This window comes from Panthera tigris, chromosome B2, assembly GCF_018350195.1.
Source record: "Panthera tigris isolate Pti1 chromosome B2, P.tigris_Pti1_mat1.1, whole genome shotgun sequence".
NCBI lineage: Eukaryota > Metazoa > Chordata > Mammalia > Carnivora > Felidae > Panthera > Panthera tigris.
This window is the reverse complement of record NC_056664.1, coordinates 68,178,516-68,195,070: the sequence shown is the minus strand read 5'-3', so window position 1 is coordinate 68,195,070 and position 16,555 is coordinate 68,178,516. Positions and strand designations below refer to the sequence as shown.

Genomic DNA, 16,555 nt, shown 5'->3' with positions numbered 1-16,555 from the left:
TAAGTATGTTCCTTCTATCCCGACTTTCTCAAGGGTTTTTATTAAGAAAGGGTGCTGGATTTTGTCAAAGGCCTTTTCTGCATCGATTGACAGGATCATATGGTTCTTCTCTTTTTTTTTGTTAATGTGATGTATCACGTTGATCGATTTGCGAATGTTGAACCAGCCCTGCATCCCAGGAATGAATCCCACTTGATCATGGTGAATAATTCTTTTTATATGCTGTTGAATTCGATTTGCTAGTATCTTATTAAGAATTTTTGCATCCATATTCATCAGGGATATTGGCCTGTAGTTCTCTTTTTTTACTGGGTCTCTGTCTGGTTTAGGAATCAAAGTAATACTGGCTTCATAGAATGAGTCTGGAAGTTTTCCTTCCCTTTCTATTTCTTGGAATAGCTTGAGAAGGATAGGTATTATCTCTGCTTTAAATGTCTGGTAGAACTCCCCTGGGAAGCCATCTGGTCCTGGACTCTTATTTGTTGGGAGATTTTTGATAACCGATTCAATTTCTTCGCTGGTTATGGGTCTGTTCAAGCTTTCTATTTCCTCCTGATTGAGTTTTGGAAGAGTGTGGGTGTTTAGAAATTTGTCCATTTCTTCCAGGTTGTCCAATTTGCTGGCATATAATTTTTCATAGTATTCCCTGATAATTGTTTGTATCTCTGAGGGATTGGTTGTGATCATTCCATTTTCATTCATGATTTTATCTATTTGGGTCATCTCCCTTTTCTTTTTGAGAAGCCTGGCTAGAGGTTTGTCAATTTTGTTTATTTTTTCAAAAAACCAACTCTTGGTTTCGTTGATCTGCTCTACAGTTTTTTTAGATTCTATATTGTTTATTTCTGCTCTGATCTTTATTATTTCTCTTCTTCTGCTGGGTTTAGGCTGCCTTTGCTGTTCTGCTTCTATTTCCTTTAGGTGTGCTGTTAGATTTTGTATTTGGGATTTTTCTTGTTTCTTGAGATAGGCCTGGATTGCAATGTATTTTCCTCTCAGGACTGCCTTCGCTGCATCCCAAAGCGTTTGGATTGTTGTATTTTCATTTTCGTTTGTTTCCATATATGTTTTAATTTCTTCTCTAATTGCCTGGTTGACCCACTCATTCGTTAGTAGGGTGTTCTTTAACCTCCATGCTTTTGGAGGTTTTCCAGACTTTTTCCTGTGGTTGATTTCAAGCTTCATAGCATTGTGGTCTGAAAGTATGCATGGTATAATTTCAATTCTTGTAAACTTATGAAGGGCTGTTTTGTGACCCAGTATATGATCTATCTTGGAGAATGTTCCATGTGCACTCGAGAAGAAAGTATATTCTGTTGCTTTGGGATGCAGAGTTCTAAATATATCTGTCAAGTCCATCTGATCCAATGTATCATTCAGGGCCCTTGTTTCTTTATTGACTGTGTGTCTAGATGATCTATCCATTTCTGTAAGTGGGGTGTTAAAGTCCCCTGCAATGACCACATTCTTATCAATAAGGTTGCTTATGTTTATGAGTAATTGTTTTATATATCTGGGGGCTCGGGTATTTGGCGCATAGACATTTATAATAGTTAGCTCTTCCTGGTGGATAGACCCTGTGATTATTATATAATGCCCTTCTTCATCTCTTGTTACAGCCTTTAATTTAAAGTCTAGTTTGTCTGATATAAGTATGGCTACTCCAGCTTTCTTTTGGCTTCCAGGAGCATGATAAATAGTTCTCCATCCCCTCACTCTCAATCTAAAGGTGTCCTCAGATCTAAAATGAGTCTCTTGTAGACAGCAAATAGATGGGTCTTGTTTTTTTATCCATTCTGATACCCTATGTCTTTTAGTTGGCGCATTTAATCCATTTACATTCAGTGTTATTATAGAAAGATATGGGTTTAGAGTCATTGTGATGTCTGTATGTTTTATGCTTGTGGTGATGTCTCTGGTACTTTGTCTCACAGGATCCCCCTTAGGATCTCTTGTAGGGCTGGTTTCGTGGTGACAAATTCCTTCAGTTTTTGTTTGTTTGGGAAGACCTTTATCTCTCCTTCTATTCTAAATGACAGACTTGCTGGATAAAGGATTCTCGGCTGCATATTTTTTCTGTTTAGCACACTGTAGATATCGTGCCAAGCCTTTCTGGCCTGCCAAGTTTCAAAGGAGAGATCAGTCACGAGTCTTATAGGTCTCCCTTTATATGTGAGGGCACGTTTATCCCTTGCTGCTTTCAGAATTTTCTCTTTATCCTTGTATTTTGCCAGTTTCACTATGATATGTCGTGCAGAAGATCGATTCAAGTTACGTCTGAAGGGAGTTCTCTGTGCCTCTTGGATTTCAATGCCTTTTTCCTTCCCCAGTTCAGGGAAGTTCTCAGCTATAATTTGTTCAAGTACCCCTTCAGCACCCTTCCCTCTCTCTTCCTCCTCTGGGATACCAATTATGCGTATATTATTTTTTTTTAGTGTATCACTTAGTTCTCTAATTTTCCCCTCATACTCCTGGATTTTTTTATCTCTCTTTCTTTCAGCTTCCTCTTTCTCCATAACCTTATCTTCTAGTTCACCTATTCTCTCCTCTGCCTCTTCAAGCCGAGCCATCGTGGATTCCATTTTGTTTTGCAATTCGTTTAAAGCGTTTTTCAACTCCTCGTGACTGTTCCTTAGTCCCTCGATCTTTGTGGCAAGAGATTCTCTGCTGTCCTGTATACTGTTTTCAAGCCCAGCGATTAATTTTATGACTATTATTCTAAATTCACTTTCTGTTATATTATTTAAATCCTTTTTGATCAGTTCATTAGCTGTTGTTATTTCCTGGAGATTCTTCTGAGGGGAATTCTTCCGTTTGGTCATTTTGGAGAGTCCCTGGCGTGGTGAGGACCTGCAGTGCACTTCCCCTGTGCTGTGGTGTATAACTGGAGTTAGTGGGCAGGGCCGCAGTCCGACCCGATGTCTGCCCCCAGCCCACTGCTGGGGCCACAGTCAGACTGGTGTGTGCCTTCTCTTCCCCTCTCCTAGGGGCGGGATTCACTGTGGGGTGGCGTGGCCCGTCTGGGCTACTTGCACACTGCCAGGCTTGTGTTGCTGGGGATCTGGCGTATTAGCTGGGGTGGGTAGGCAAGGTGCACGGGGGCTGGAGGGGCAGGCTTAGCTCGCTTCTCCTTAGGTGATCCACTTCAGGAGGGGCCCTGTGGCAGCGGGAGGGAGTCAGATCCACTGCCGGAGGTTTGGCTCCGCAGAAGCACAGAGTTGGGTGTTTGCGCAGAGCGAGCAAGTTCCCTGGCAGGAACTGGTTCCCTTTGGGATTTTGGCTGGGGGATGGGCGGGGGAGATGGCGCTGGCGCCTTTGTTCCCCTCCAAGCTGAGCTCTGCCGTCCGGGGGCTCAGCAGCTCTCCCTCCCTTTGTCCTCCAGCCTTCCCGCTTTCCGCGCAGAGCTGTTAACTTATGACCTCCCAGACGCTAAGTCGCGCTTGCTGTCGGAACACAGTCTGTCCGGCCCCTCCGCTTTTGCCAGCCAGACTCGGGGGCTCTGCTTGGCCGGCGAGCCGCCCCTCCGCCCCGGCTCCCTCCCACCAGTCCGTGGAGCGCGCACCGCCTCGCCGCCCTTCCTACCCTCTTCCGTGGGCCTCTGGTCTGCGCTTGACTCCGGAGACTCCCTTCTGCTAATCCTCTGGCGGTTTTCTGGGTTCTTTAGGCAGGTGTAGGTGGAATCTAAGTGATCGGCCGGACGCGCTGTGAGCCCCGCGTCCTCCTACGCCGCCATCTTCCTCAACTCCCTACAAACACTATTCTTAATGATAAAATGTAAGTTTTCCTTTTAGAACCAGAAAAAATAAAACAAACATACCTGCTATCACCATTTTATTCAACATTTTATTAGAGGTCCTCACCAGTGCAGAAGAGCAAGGAAAAGGAAGAAAATGTGTAAGAATTGGAAAGGAGGAAAACAATTATTATTCATAAATGACAATAGTATATGTAGAAAACTGAAAAGAATAAACCAAAAAAAAACCCATTAGAATTCATTAATTTGTTTCTCAAGGTCACTGCACACAGGATCAATATACAAAAATCAGTAATGTTTTTACATCTGGCAATAACAAACTGAAAATAAAATTTTGAAAATAATACCTTTTATAATAAAATTAAAATATCAATACTTAAAAATTTCAAAAAATCAATCAAATGAAATATAAATGACAAAATTAAAGAAACAATATAAATATATAAATAAATATACAAATCATGTTCATGGATTAGAAGATTCAACATGGTAAAGATGTCAGTTTCCCCAAATTGATCTACAGTCCAGTGTAGTTTCTTTTTTTGTAAGTTTTTATTTAAATTCCAGTTAGCTAACATGCAGTGTAATATTAGTTTCAGGTGTACAATGTACTAATTCAGCACTTCTATACATCACCCAGTGCTGATCACAAGTGCACTCCTTCATCTCCATCACCTATTTATGAATCCTAGCAAACCTTTTTTGTGGAACTTGACAATCTGACCCTGAAATGTATATAAAAATTCAAAACACCAAAGGTAAACAAGATTATTTTGAAGAAGAACAAGATGGGAAAACTTGTTCTACAGATGTGAAGACATACTAAAAAGGTACAGTAAGTAAGATAATGCAGCACAAGAGTAGACAAATAGGAAAGAGAACCCACAAACATATGTATTCTTGATTTATGACAAAGTTGGAACTAAAGAACAGTAGAGGAAATAATGATCTTTTCAATAAATAGTAGTGGGATAGGAAAATCTAAACAACAGTGCTGACAGATGTGTAGATAAGCAGTAAAATTATAAAGAAAACTAATAAGTGATTGCTATAGAAATCAGCATAATGATTATATTTAATGGAGAAGAAAGGTTTGTGTTTTTGAGTGGGAACATGGGTCCTTCTAAGGTGCTATTAATATTCTGTATTTTCAGGGGCGCCTGGGTGGCTTAGTCGGTTAAGCGGCCGACTTTGGCTCAGGTCATGATCTCGCAGTCCGTGAGTTCAAGCCCCGCGTCGGGCTCTGTGCTGACAGCTCAGAGCCTGGAGCCTATTTCAGATTCTGTGTCTCCCTCTCTCTGACCCTCCCCTGTTCATGCTCTGTCTCTCTCTGTCTCAAAAATAAATAAACGTTAAAAAAAATATTCTGTATTTTCACCTAGATATTACTAGACTGTTCACTTCATAATAATTTTATTAAGCTGAACATGTGGGTTTAAGCAAAGTTCTAAAACACAGATAAATGGTAGCAGACCTGGAAAGACAAATCTTAAACTGGCAGTAGAGAAGCACTCTATCACTCTCTTGCTCTCTGTCCCTCTCTGTCTATCTGTTTGTCTCTCAAGAAATCTTATAGATCTTCTAGAAAGATCCTATACAAAGAATTAAGAACAAAAAATACTTCAGATTTTAGTAGCACAGGAAGCTAGAAGAAAATGGATTAATGTCTTCAGTATTCTAAGTGAATGTTATTTCCAACGTAGAATTCTTTTTGCTTTGCTTTCTTTCTTTCTTTCTTTCTTTCTTTCTTTCTTTCTTTCTTTTTTTTTTTTTTGATAAATGTGTATTCATTTTTTGAGAGAGAGAGCATGAACAGGGGAGGGGCAGAGAGAGAGGGAGACTGAGGATCCCTAGAGGGCTGTACGCTGACATCAGTGAGCATGATGCAGGGCTCGAACTCACGAACCATGAGATAAAGTCAGACACTCAACCCGTGAGATAAAGTCAGACACTCAACCCATGAGATGAAGTTAGACACTCAACCGACAGAGCCACCCAGGCACTCCCCCAACCTAGAGCTCTATAGTCAGTTGTTTTTCATCCATTCGGGCTGCTTCCCAAATGGTAGCATACTGAATACCAAAGACTGAGTAGTTTATAAACAACAGAAATCTATTTCTTACAATTATGGAGGCTGGGATGTCCAAGATCAAGGTGCAAGCTTATATTCAGTATCTGATGAAAGCATGCTTCCTAGTTCATACATATTTTGTCACTGTGCCTCGCATGATGGAAGGAACAAAAGAGCTCTCTGGTGCCTCTTTTGTAAGGGAGCTAATCCTATTCATGAGGACTTCACACACATAACCCCATCACCTCCTAAATGTCCCACCTCCAAATACCATCCCACTGGGAGTTAGTTTTCAGCATATGAATTTTAGGAGGACACAGACATTAAGTGTATAGAGCTGGCCAAACTAACAATCGAGCATGAGGATAGATGAAAGCCATTTTTAAACATAAAAGATCTCAAATATATCTACTGTGAACTTTCAGCAGTATACTGGAGCATATGCTCTGCTAAAACAAGACATTAGGTTACGAAAGAAGGCAACATAAGATCCAGAAAACTCGTGACCCAACACAAGAGAGGTAAAAGCCGTCTCCAAGGTAATTGTGAAAGAGGATCCCCAGATGACCGCTGTGAACAATAACAAGACAAGAAACAATACAGACTGAAGGGGCTCAGCAAGTCCTGGGAAAGACAGATTATCTGAAGACTATAACCATAAAAACAGGAAATTTATATATCTGGGGTAATATTTGGGGATAACTTATTGTTTTGTTTATAAAATCTAAGGGGAAAAAGTAAGAGAATTGCAAAAAGCATCATGGGGTAGCAGTTAAAGTATAGGCTCTGAAACCAGGCTCTGAGTTCAAATACTGGCTCTGCCATATATATACCTTAGCTTCCTCAAATATAAAACAGATCATAATAGTATCTACCTCATAAAGTCATATTAAGGAATATATGGATAATCTATGGAAATGTCTAGGAGGAGTGTCTGTCACAACTTAGCTCTCAATACATGTTAATAACCACAGTGTACTCCACAGCTCAGCTATATATAGCATGTATACAGTCACAGAAACATAAAATTGAACACTCGGTAAACTGAAAATACAATAATACCGAGGTGGATAGAAGGACAGGATGACTACATGTATATGGAGAGGGGAGAGTGTGTATGTAGATATCTCCATATCTACTTACTAATGCATAAAAGTAAAAAACAAAAAAATAGTCATAGAAGCATACTATGTAGAGGTACAAATAAGAATACTAGAATTAGCTTAAAAACTTAAAAGTGGTTTCCTTTGAATGGAGGAATAGATACATTACTCTTCACAAACCTTGTAGAACTATTGGACTCTTTAAATTCTGTATATGAAAAACAAATTTTAAAAAGTTAAAACCAGACTTAAACCCAAAAAGTCATCTGTATGTAATGCCAGAAAGAAAGCAACTTACAAAGCCATGCATTTCTTCTATGAGAATGAAGACAGCTTTGCTGCCTCCAGAGACTAACACATATTGAATAAGCACATATTTCGAAGGATAACAATTAAGCTCTTTCAATGGATGTTCCTTGAGCATGTCATTTTGGAAAACATTTGACCCTAACTGTCAGCCTTCTTCTGCATTTGGCGGGACTTCCCCTGGCTCCCTGTGTCACTCTAACAGGTGAATAACTAAGAAAAAAGCCTTTCTTCTGCCTGTGGACACTTGTTTATGATGGCGTTCAGGATCCTGGAGCTAGGCTGACAGATGCTCCTCCAGAAGGTTAATGAGATAAAGGTTCCTCCAGCTGGCCCTTAAGCAGAGATTACACCTGAGGGGAAGATAAGTAGATTATTCCAGAAACAGACATTGCTTCATGTTCTTCATAAATTAGCACCCTCATAAAGGTAAACCAAGAAGGTTATCCTCTCTCAGCTGGCATCAGTATTTAATTACTTTTCATATTTCTGTCATTTTATTTTTTTAATGAGATTTGGGACTGTTCTGTGATTGTTACCAGAATTGCCAATGCACAAGAGCCAGAATGTATTTGGAAACTAGAAGGGCTATTTTTGTTTTCTGGATTTTTCTCCAGGTTCAAGGAACCAAAGGTAAGTTATTTGAATATTTGTTTATTTTTAAAATTGCTTATCTATAAAATCTATTTGCAGAAGTGAACATTCAAAATCAACAAGCTCACCATTATGTCTCAGAGGGTTAGTATATGGTAAGCCCTAAATAAATATTGATTAATTGATTGAATGATTGTCAGAAATGGTTTTCACGTTGTTGAAAATTTACTTCATAATTTTAAGTGCAATTAATGTTAATAAAATAAGAGAGATGAATGCATCCTTTTTGCTTTATAAAACATCGAATACAAATTTATGTCAATATCAGTAACATTAGTAGATCCATGAAACCATTCCATTTATCTCTTAAAATTGACAAATAAAATATAAAGGTTGATGCAATATTTACTGAAGCTAATGTTTTAAGCTATTTATAATCAGACAACAAATGTATTTCTTACCTTCTCATAATTAAATCTTGAGTTGCTTTTCCTTAAAAAATAGCAAGGGGGCTTTGTCTTCAGAGTTCATGATAATGACAAACTCAGAAACATGGTTGTTTTTGAAGTTGTTTGCATAAAAGAATGAGGCAGTGCATGTTCTTTTTTTTTAGCTTTTTTAAGATCACTGATAAATTTTATTTTATTTTATTTTATTTATTTATTTATTTATTTATTTATTATTTAAATTCAAGTTAGTTAACATACATTGTAGTCTTGGCTTGAGGAGTAGAACCCAGTGATTCATCTCTTACATATGACACCCAGTGCTCATCCCAACAAGTGTCCTCCTTAATGCCCATCACCCACTTGGCCCATCCCTCCACCCAACGCCCCTCCAGCAGCCCTCAGTTTGTTCTCTGTATTTAAGAGTCTCTTATGGTTTGCTTCCCTCTCTGTTTTGAAGTTGCATGCATGAAAGAACGAGGCAGTGCATGATCTTATGGCAAATCTTCAAATGAATTTAAAATTAAAGCAAGCCACTAAGCAGGCATATTTAAGAAAAATAATGTATTTTCAAAAATCCTGTTGAAGAAAGCTTCACTTTTTTTTTTTTAAGAATAAACTTAGTCATTGTAACATAGTCTTTTTAAGACATTTGAAATCAGTAATGTTTGGTTCTTCCGTAAGGATGACATAGCTTCAGACAATTAACATTTTAATCAAATTATTGGTTTGAAAATGTCCAGAGAAAGTAAAACAAAGAGTTGTTGCATTTGTAAGTCACAAAATAACTAATTGTCAGTTATTTTATATGTTACTTTTTAGTGGTTGCATTTAGAAGGAGAAAAAAAATTCTATAAAAGAGTATATAAAAATACCTTTTGTTTTTCAACCTGTAAATGATAGTGGATGAAACAAAAGTTTACTTACCTTTCCTTTCAATTGTCAGTTATATATCAATGTTTACATTTATAAAAACATTTTCATTAGAAACAAATGATGGGATTCTAGTGTATTTTGAGTTTAATTTGCTGAAACAAGCTTACTGTCTATTTCACACACTTGACCAGGCAAATCATCTTTGGGTTTGTCATTGTTGTTTAATTAATTGTGTTAACTAATTTAACTATTTTTGCTATTTTCATACATTATATATCAACCATTACAATTACAAATAGCATAATCATTTGCATAAAGTTAAATTAAATAAGCTCACCAAAACCTATAATTTGTTATATGCCAGTTTCTATGAAACAAAGTACAATTAATGGCATAATAAAAAATCCTTATATTTTACTTGTTTGGGACTTTTTATTCTGTAAGAATCTCAGATCTGTGAACTTCTGTTAATCTCCAATTACTGAGGTCTACATTAATTAGAGTTTATGTGCTTCAGCCTGACTGGATTCCCGTTGGTAACTAATTAACCATGAGTGTATTTACATAGAAATACCATGAGTGTATTTACATAGAAAACAGTATGGGGAGTGAGAAGAAAAGTTCAATTTAATACAACTAGCTGTTAAACATATCCACTGAGTGTTCAAATTCGAGAGTTTCTTTTTAAAAAATTATAGATTATTTAAAAAACCAAAAAAGACATGAAAAATTGCACATAGAACTTCCATCCAAACACAACCTATGCTGGTACTGATATACGTTCCCTCGGTCTTTTTTCTATGTACACTTATTTAATTTTTACATGATTGCAGTTTTACAGTAGCACAATTTTATACCAGGCTTTCTGCACTTCTGTTCCATTATATGAATGTTCTACATTGCTGTCTAGTTTTGACATGTGTCTTTTTTTGGCTACATAATATTCCTTTCAGTTGATATGTCATGATTTGCTTTACATACTAGCCAACAAAAGAGAAATAATTGTTTCTAATTATATTGTTATGAATAACATTGCAATGAACATCTTTATATAAGTCTCTCTTAGTATTTAAGATTCTTAGCATAAATTGACTAAAGTAAAAAATTGGGTCTAAGCATAAACAGTTTTATAGTATTTGATTCATACCAAATTGCTTCTCGAAAGTTTTCCTATGCTGTTAGGTGATTTTTCCCAATTGAGTTCCACAGAGTGGTTACCAGCTACCCAATACTGTGCTTGACATAAAATATTAAGAGACCCAAAGACATGCCAATACTGTAAAATTTTTACTTTAAGCTTTGCAATTCTGAATGTAGTTTTCCCACTGATAACACAAAAGTGAAATGACTTTGATTTCAAAACCTTTACTATGTAAAATTGTTTACTCAACCGAACAGTTCAATAATTTCAAGGAACAATTATTTTGTCAAGATACCAAGGTGCCTCTCATATTCCTAATAGGCATCCCAGTTGCATCTGATGTGCACAGCACTGCTTTACAGTTTTACCTTTTCATTGCACATAAATAATTTCATCTAATTGCTTGTGGCATTCCAATGTGTGGGAGAAAGAGAAAAAAATCCACCCTTAGCAAGTCCTAAAATGGAAATAATGTGTATCAGAGTATGTACCTTTTGCATTACATTTGGATATACTAAATGAAACCTTAACTAAGTAAGTTAGTCACCAAGGTAGAGTAATTATTTTTGTAGCTATGAATGTCAGAAAATTTGCAATTGAAGACACTCTACTTCTTGCTAAGCCTTTACTACTGGGATATGTTCTCACTTCATAAAATTACCCAGGAAGGTGTTTTCCCTCACTGTGGCTCCATTAACAGAAAATGTGGATTCATTTCTATACCTGAGAGAGCTGCCCACTGACAGTCACATTAACTTTGCAGCTCCTCTACTTCGTTCATCTCTGCTACAGTCTCAGGACAGTGTAATTCAAAAGGTTCAAGGCAGACTTTTTGCTCAATTGTATCTGAAAAGGTGGCCTTATAATCAAGGCTCTGTAAATTGAAGACGCTTTGTGTTCAACTGAGCAGACTCTGGCAGCACACCTGAAGCCATTTTTTAGATTAAATACTCGCTTTAAAAATCAAAAGCAATTTCTGCCTTGTGGCCCCTCTGTGCTTATATCAACGACCACACTAAAGGACTATCATATATGTGAACTAATTAAGCAGCACTGACATGACCTGCTGCTTTCTTGGCCACTTCTATCAACCATAAGTGTGCAGCCATATTGACTGTATTTGCATGCTAATCATCTCTGAAAATTCGGATCCTGTATACCTTTGTCAACACAATCATATTCACAGCAGATTTTATGCTGTTTTAAAATAATCCATCTAGGTGCCTGGGTGGCTCAGTCAGTTGAGCATCCAACTCTTGATTTCAGCTCAAGTTATGATCCCAGGGTCATGGGATCAAGCCCCACATCAGCCTCTGCACTGAGCGTGGGACCTGCTTAAGATTCTCTCTGTCTCTCCCTCTGCCCCTCTCCCCCACTCATGCTCTCTATCTCTCTCCCTGTCTCTCAAATAAAAATAAAATAATCCATCTAAAGCAACAAAGTTTTTTCTTTCTTATGAGTCTCTGGGCTTATATTATAATTCAGTATGTATGTGGTAATGACCACAGTAAAAGTTCCAACATCATTGCTATATTGTGAAGTAACCAGACTCCAGGATGATGGAGGTCTCCATCTATACTGCCTCTTCCTACTTCAGGGTATAAAGGACACTTCCACAATTGTGGGGAAGGAACTGGTTATACCAATCCTCGGAATACAGCAAAGCAGCTTGTTGAAAGGAAGGCAAGTATTTGACCACAATGTGAGTTTTAGCCTTCCAAAGCAGACAGTTTTAAGCAACCACTGGGTCTGAGCTCACTGTCTGAGAGAAAGAGATGGTGTCACTGGGATTTCAACCTCACAAATCAAGAGCGCCAAGTCAGATGCAGCCATTTTAATAAGGAAGGAAGGTGCTCTGGACCAAGGCAACCTGCACGCCAAAGCTTAATCCTACAATGAGTTGATAAGGTTGACTGGCATAGCCATGGTAATGAGAATTCATCTATGGAAATGCCACTGTCAAGTGTGAACCTCAGCATGCATCACTATTAATTATTTATTGGGGATGTACTCTCCCTGCTGTACCTCTCTTCTGGCCACAGTGAATGTGGGAAGAGTGTGAAGGAACTACAGAAGAGTGATAAATGCTTCCAAGCATATGGTTATAGTCAGTAGATAAGTATTCTTCCATTTACCTTTAGTCATTCTTGAGGAAACAGTATCTTTCTGTGTGCCTTTGGAAAGTCATCTTAATTCATTCCAATTTGGTTTTCTTCATTCAGCCATCTCTAGTCCCCTCACTCACTGCAACCGGCATCTATTTTCATAATTGCTCCCCCAGGAGAAGGATTAAAGGAAACTACACTGAAAGAAATTTTATGGAGAAAATTCAGGACCTTGAAACTAATGAAAAGTTTCCATTTCAGAAATACTTTAACTTCATATAGAAATAGCATATGTAGGGCTAATTTGTCTGTCTTAAGGTTCCCGCTTCATTTATGAAGAAATAAAAGTTACATTTAATTAAGCCCAAATAAGAAACCCAAGGGCACTATTACAACCCATTGTAGGCCTGATCAAAACACTTTGTAGGTAGCAATCATATTAATAATCCTTTAGCTTAAATATTTGATTTTTTTAAGAAGCTCAGGCAAATTTTAATTAATCTTCTTAAAATTTCAGTGGCTGGTAGACAATCTGCTTATTTCTGTCCAGGAACCCAAGGCAGAGAATACTAAGTAACACTCCTAAAATCATTTGAGGTGGGAAGATTAGAACCAAAACTGGGATTTGAGCTATATTTAGTCCTGTCGTACATGTGCTTAGTCTATTAATCAGTCCAATATAATACAATGAGTGAAATTAATACACTTAAGTTACTGTTAAGTCAACAGCCAGCTTTCCTCTGTTAACAACACCAGATGATTTCTGGTTCTGGGCCATTTCTATTGCATAACTATTTGCATGACTGATCTCAGGATAGCTGGCTATATCATCAGCTCTACCCTAAAATTAGAGGCATAATTTTTGGAGCTGTATTACTCATTAGGAAAAAAGTGTGACATTTTGAACTCCTTAAAGAAATGCAGTCATTTATTCATGGTATCGTTTTAAATGCCCACCATTAAAGTCTAAGTTTATCAGTAAGTGGCTTATTTATGATTATGTTATGTATTTCAAAGCAGAACTTGGCCTAACGGATATGATTTGACACGTTCGGAAAGTCTCTTCTGAAACCAAAGATACTTCCCAATCAAAACCCTGAAAATTAACCTCCAGGTTTTTAATATTTTCAGACTAGAGATCTATAATTCTGAAATATGCCTTTCTAATGATTTCTCTTCCTTCCTTCTCTGAAAAAATGAGTTTTACTCTCATCAAAACTCGCCAGTCTTGCAGCCTCTCCCAGTTCCTCCAGTTGTGCAGCCCATCTAGGCCTCAGTGTCCACACATTAATGCTCCATGCTGGAGTGCACTTCCCAGCCTCTCCCAACACTCTTCTTGTTGGTACAATATAAACCTTACTCCTTGACCTCCTGCCCCATTTTCTTGGCTAATCCCACTCTGGGTAAATTTAACTTTCACTTTTCCCACTCTCATTTCTGAGCTGCCAAATAAGAATCCAAAACAAACAAAGTGCGTACGTGAAACAAATCCATGCACCATAACCACAATTGGGCCCTCCATGCTCTTTCACAGTCCTACTCATCTCTCATTCCCTGACTTAATCCCCTCATCCAGTTTCCACAACCTCTCTCTCCTTGAGCCAGCAACCTGATTCTTCCTCACTCACATAACGGCACAGTGAAAAGAAAGGCTTTAAGGCTCTCACAGGGCCGCATTCACCACAGAACACTTAAATGTCACACTTACTGTCACACTTACTGTCACTTACTGCGTATGCGACCTTGGCAAATTGCTCAATCTTACAGATACCTCCCATTTACGGTTTCTCATCTATAAAACGGGAATAATAATATCAGTGTCTTCCTCATATGGTATGATGAAGATAAGTGAAGTAATGTTTATGAAGTTCCTAGTGAGTTATCTCCTATAAAATTGCTCGATAAATGCTAGATCCTAAGATGAGTCTGATGATTTCCATCACTGTTGCCACTTCTTTCTTCGTACTGAGAAGATTAAAGTCATCTGATTTCATTTGATACCTCTTTTTTCTATTTCAAACTTTCTTTCAATCTTTATCCAAACTCGTCTCCTTTTCTCTTGTTTCAGAGAGATAAGATTTCATATTTTTGCTAATGTTACTTCTGTCTACCTATGACTTTAACTCCACTTACAGCCCATTCCCCTACGACCTTCCTCTGCCTGTCTCCTTTTCCACTGATTTCATTTTCCCAGTCTAAAAAACTTAATGCAACATTTCTCAACATTGGTAAAAACACTAGTGCTGGGGCTCCAGCTCTGAAGATTCTGATTTAGTTTGTCTGGGTGAGACCCAAGCTAGAATGGTTGTTAAGGCCATCCAGGCAATTTTATTGTGCAACCAGGTTTGAGAAGCATGATTTAGTGCCCTTCTGGAAAGATATGATATGTGGGTCATTATTTATTGGGCCACCAGAGGATCTGTTTTAATCTTCCTCTCTTTAGTAAATATTTTATCATAAATATATTTGTGGTTTGGAGGGAGTGGTCTCATCATTTAATAGAGTTGACAGGGTGGTTTGTATCCTCATTTCCTCTGTAGTGTTGTTTCAAATTTTTTAACCTTTCTACAGAAATTAGGGCTATAAGATATGTATATTTTTTAAGTTTATTTATTTGGAGGGGGGAGGGGCAGAGAGAGAATCTCAAGTGGACTCATGCTGACAACACAGAGCCTGACACAGGGCTCGATCCCACAAACCGTGAGATATGACCTGAGCCAACATCAAGAGTCAGACACTTAACCAACTGAGCCACACAGTTGCCCCAGGAATATATACATTTTTAAGTTTATTTATTTATTTTGAGACAGAGAGAACAAGAAGGGGAGGGGCAGAGAGAGGGGCAGAGAGAATCCCAAGCAGGCTCCATGGCTGTCAGCACAGAGCCCACTGCCAGGCTTGAACTCACAAACTGTGAGATCATGACCTGAGCCAACATCAAGAGTCAGATGCTTAACTGACTGAGCCACCCAGGCGCCCCCAGGAATATGTATTTTTTAAAAGCTGCACAGAGTATCCTAATGCACACTCTTAAAACTCAATTAAATGCTTCATGAGGGCAGGAACCATGTCCATCTTGTTCTCAGTCGTATCATCAGAATCCCCTTTTCTAGCATAAACCTCTGCTTCCTGCATTGTGTCCATGTCATTTTGTCATCTTCTATCTCTAAAGTCAGGAATTTTGGGTATCATGTAAGACAACATCCTCTTCATATCCAGGTTGTCATCAAATCCTATCAAATGCTCTGCTGATAAATGTTCAGCAACAATCTCTTCAAGAGATAAAAAGTTGTAATCATAGTGTTTGTCAGTATCCATAGTGTAAATAAACACTTTTGCCATGGCCAGTTTCAATCTACCGACATGACAACACCTAACGTGAGTGTGCACATTCGGCTCTCAGGAGCTGGGAGCCGATGTGAACCTGCTTCATCCAGCACGCCACAGCATTATTGATTTCAGCACACAGCACTTCTCTAATCCAGCTTCGCCTTTTCATCCTCATTGCTGTGGGACTATGGATAATAGCCTCCTCTCGTTCTGACCTTTGACTTCTCCATTTCCTATGCCCATGATACCTAGTCAGTCAGTGGCATATCCTGTCAATACTTATCCCAGATATGGCTCGTATTTCTTGAGCTTTAACTAGCTTTGTTATTCATTGTTTACCACATTCACTGTTGGAGGGAAAAGAAGGAGTAAAGAATAGAACTTCCAAATTCCCCTCAATGCCTTCAGAATGAAGTCTGGTAATTTCACTTGAGAGTCCTGGTGATCTGGCCTCCACCTTCCTCTCCAGCCACACTTGTAGAGACTGCTTGAGTCCTCCTGCCATGGGTGACACTCATTGCTTTCTGCAGATCTCCTTACCTCATAAATATATGTTAAGAATGTACAGAACGTATCTGTGACATTTGGAGAATAGTATAAAATGGTCATCTTCCAGATTAAATAATAAGCCATTGATGGTATCTTAGAAGTTCTCTGCTCTTGCAGGGTCTCTGCCCCTTTGCTCTGTGCCAAAAGTAGACACAGTCATGAATTTTGTGCTAATCATGTCATTGCCTGTCATTAGTGTTTCCAGTTATAAATGTATTCTCTAAATAATATATTTCTTGGTTTTCTCTGTGATTCTTATATTTAAAAAAATATCATGCTG

General features: G+C 38.3%; 1 protein-coding gene across 2 annotated transcripts in view; it reads left to right on the top strand.

The window, feature by feature from the left end:
- Window positions 1-7,800: 7,800 nt before the first annotated feature.
- Window positions 7,801-16,555, top strand: part of IMPG1 (interphotoreceptor matrix proteoglycan 1) — a 130,138-nt gene continuing 121,383 nt past the window's right edge. For both annotated transcript variants that reach the window (XM_007090132.2, XM_007090131.2), the window contains exon 1: window positions 7,801-7,867. In XM_007090132.2, the coding sequence (XP_007090194.1) occupies window positions 7,801-7,867 (67 nt within the window). The remainder of the gene's footprint in view (window positions 7,868-16,555) is intronic.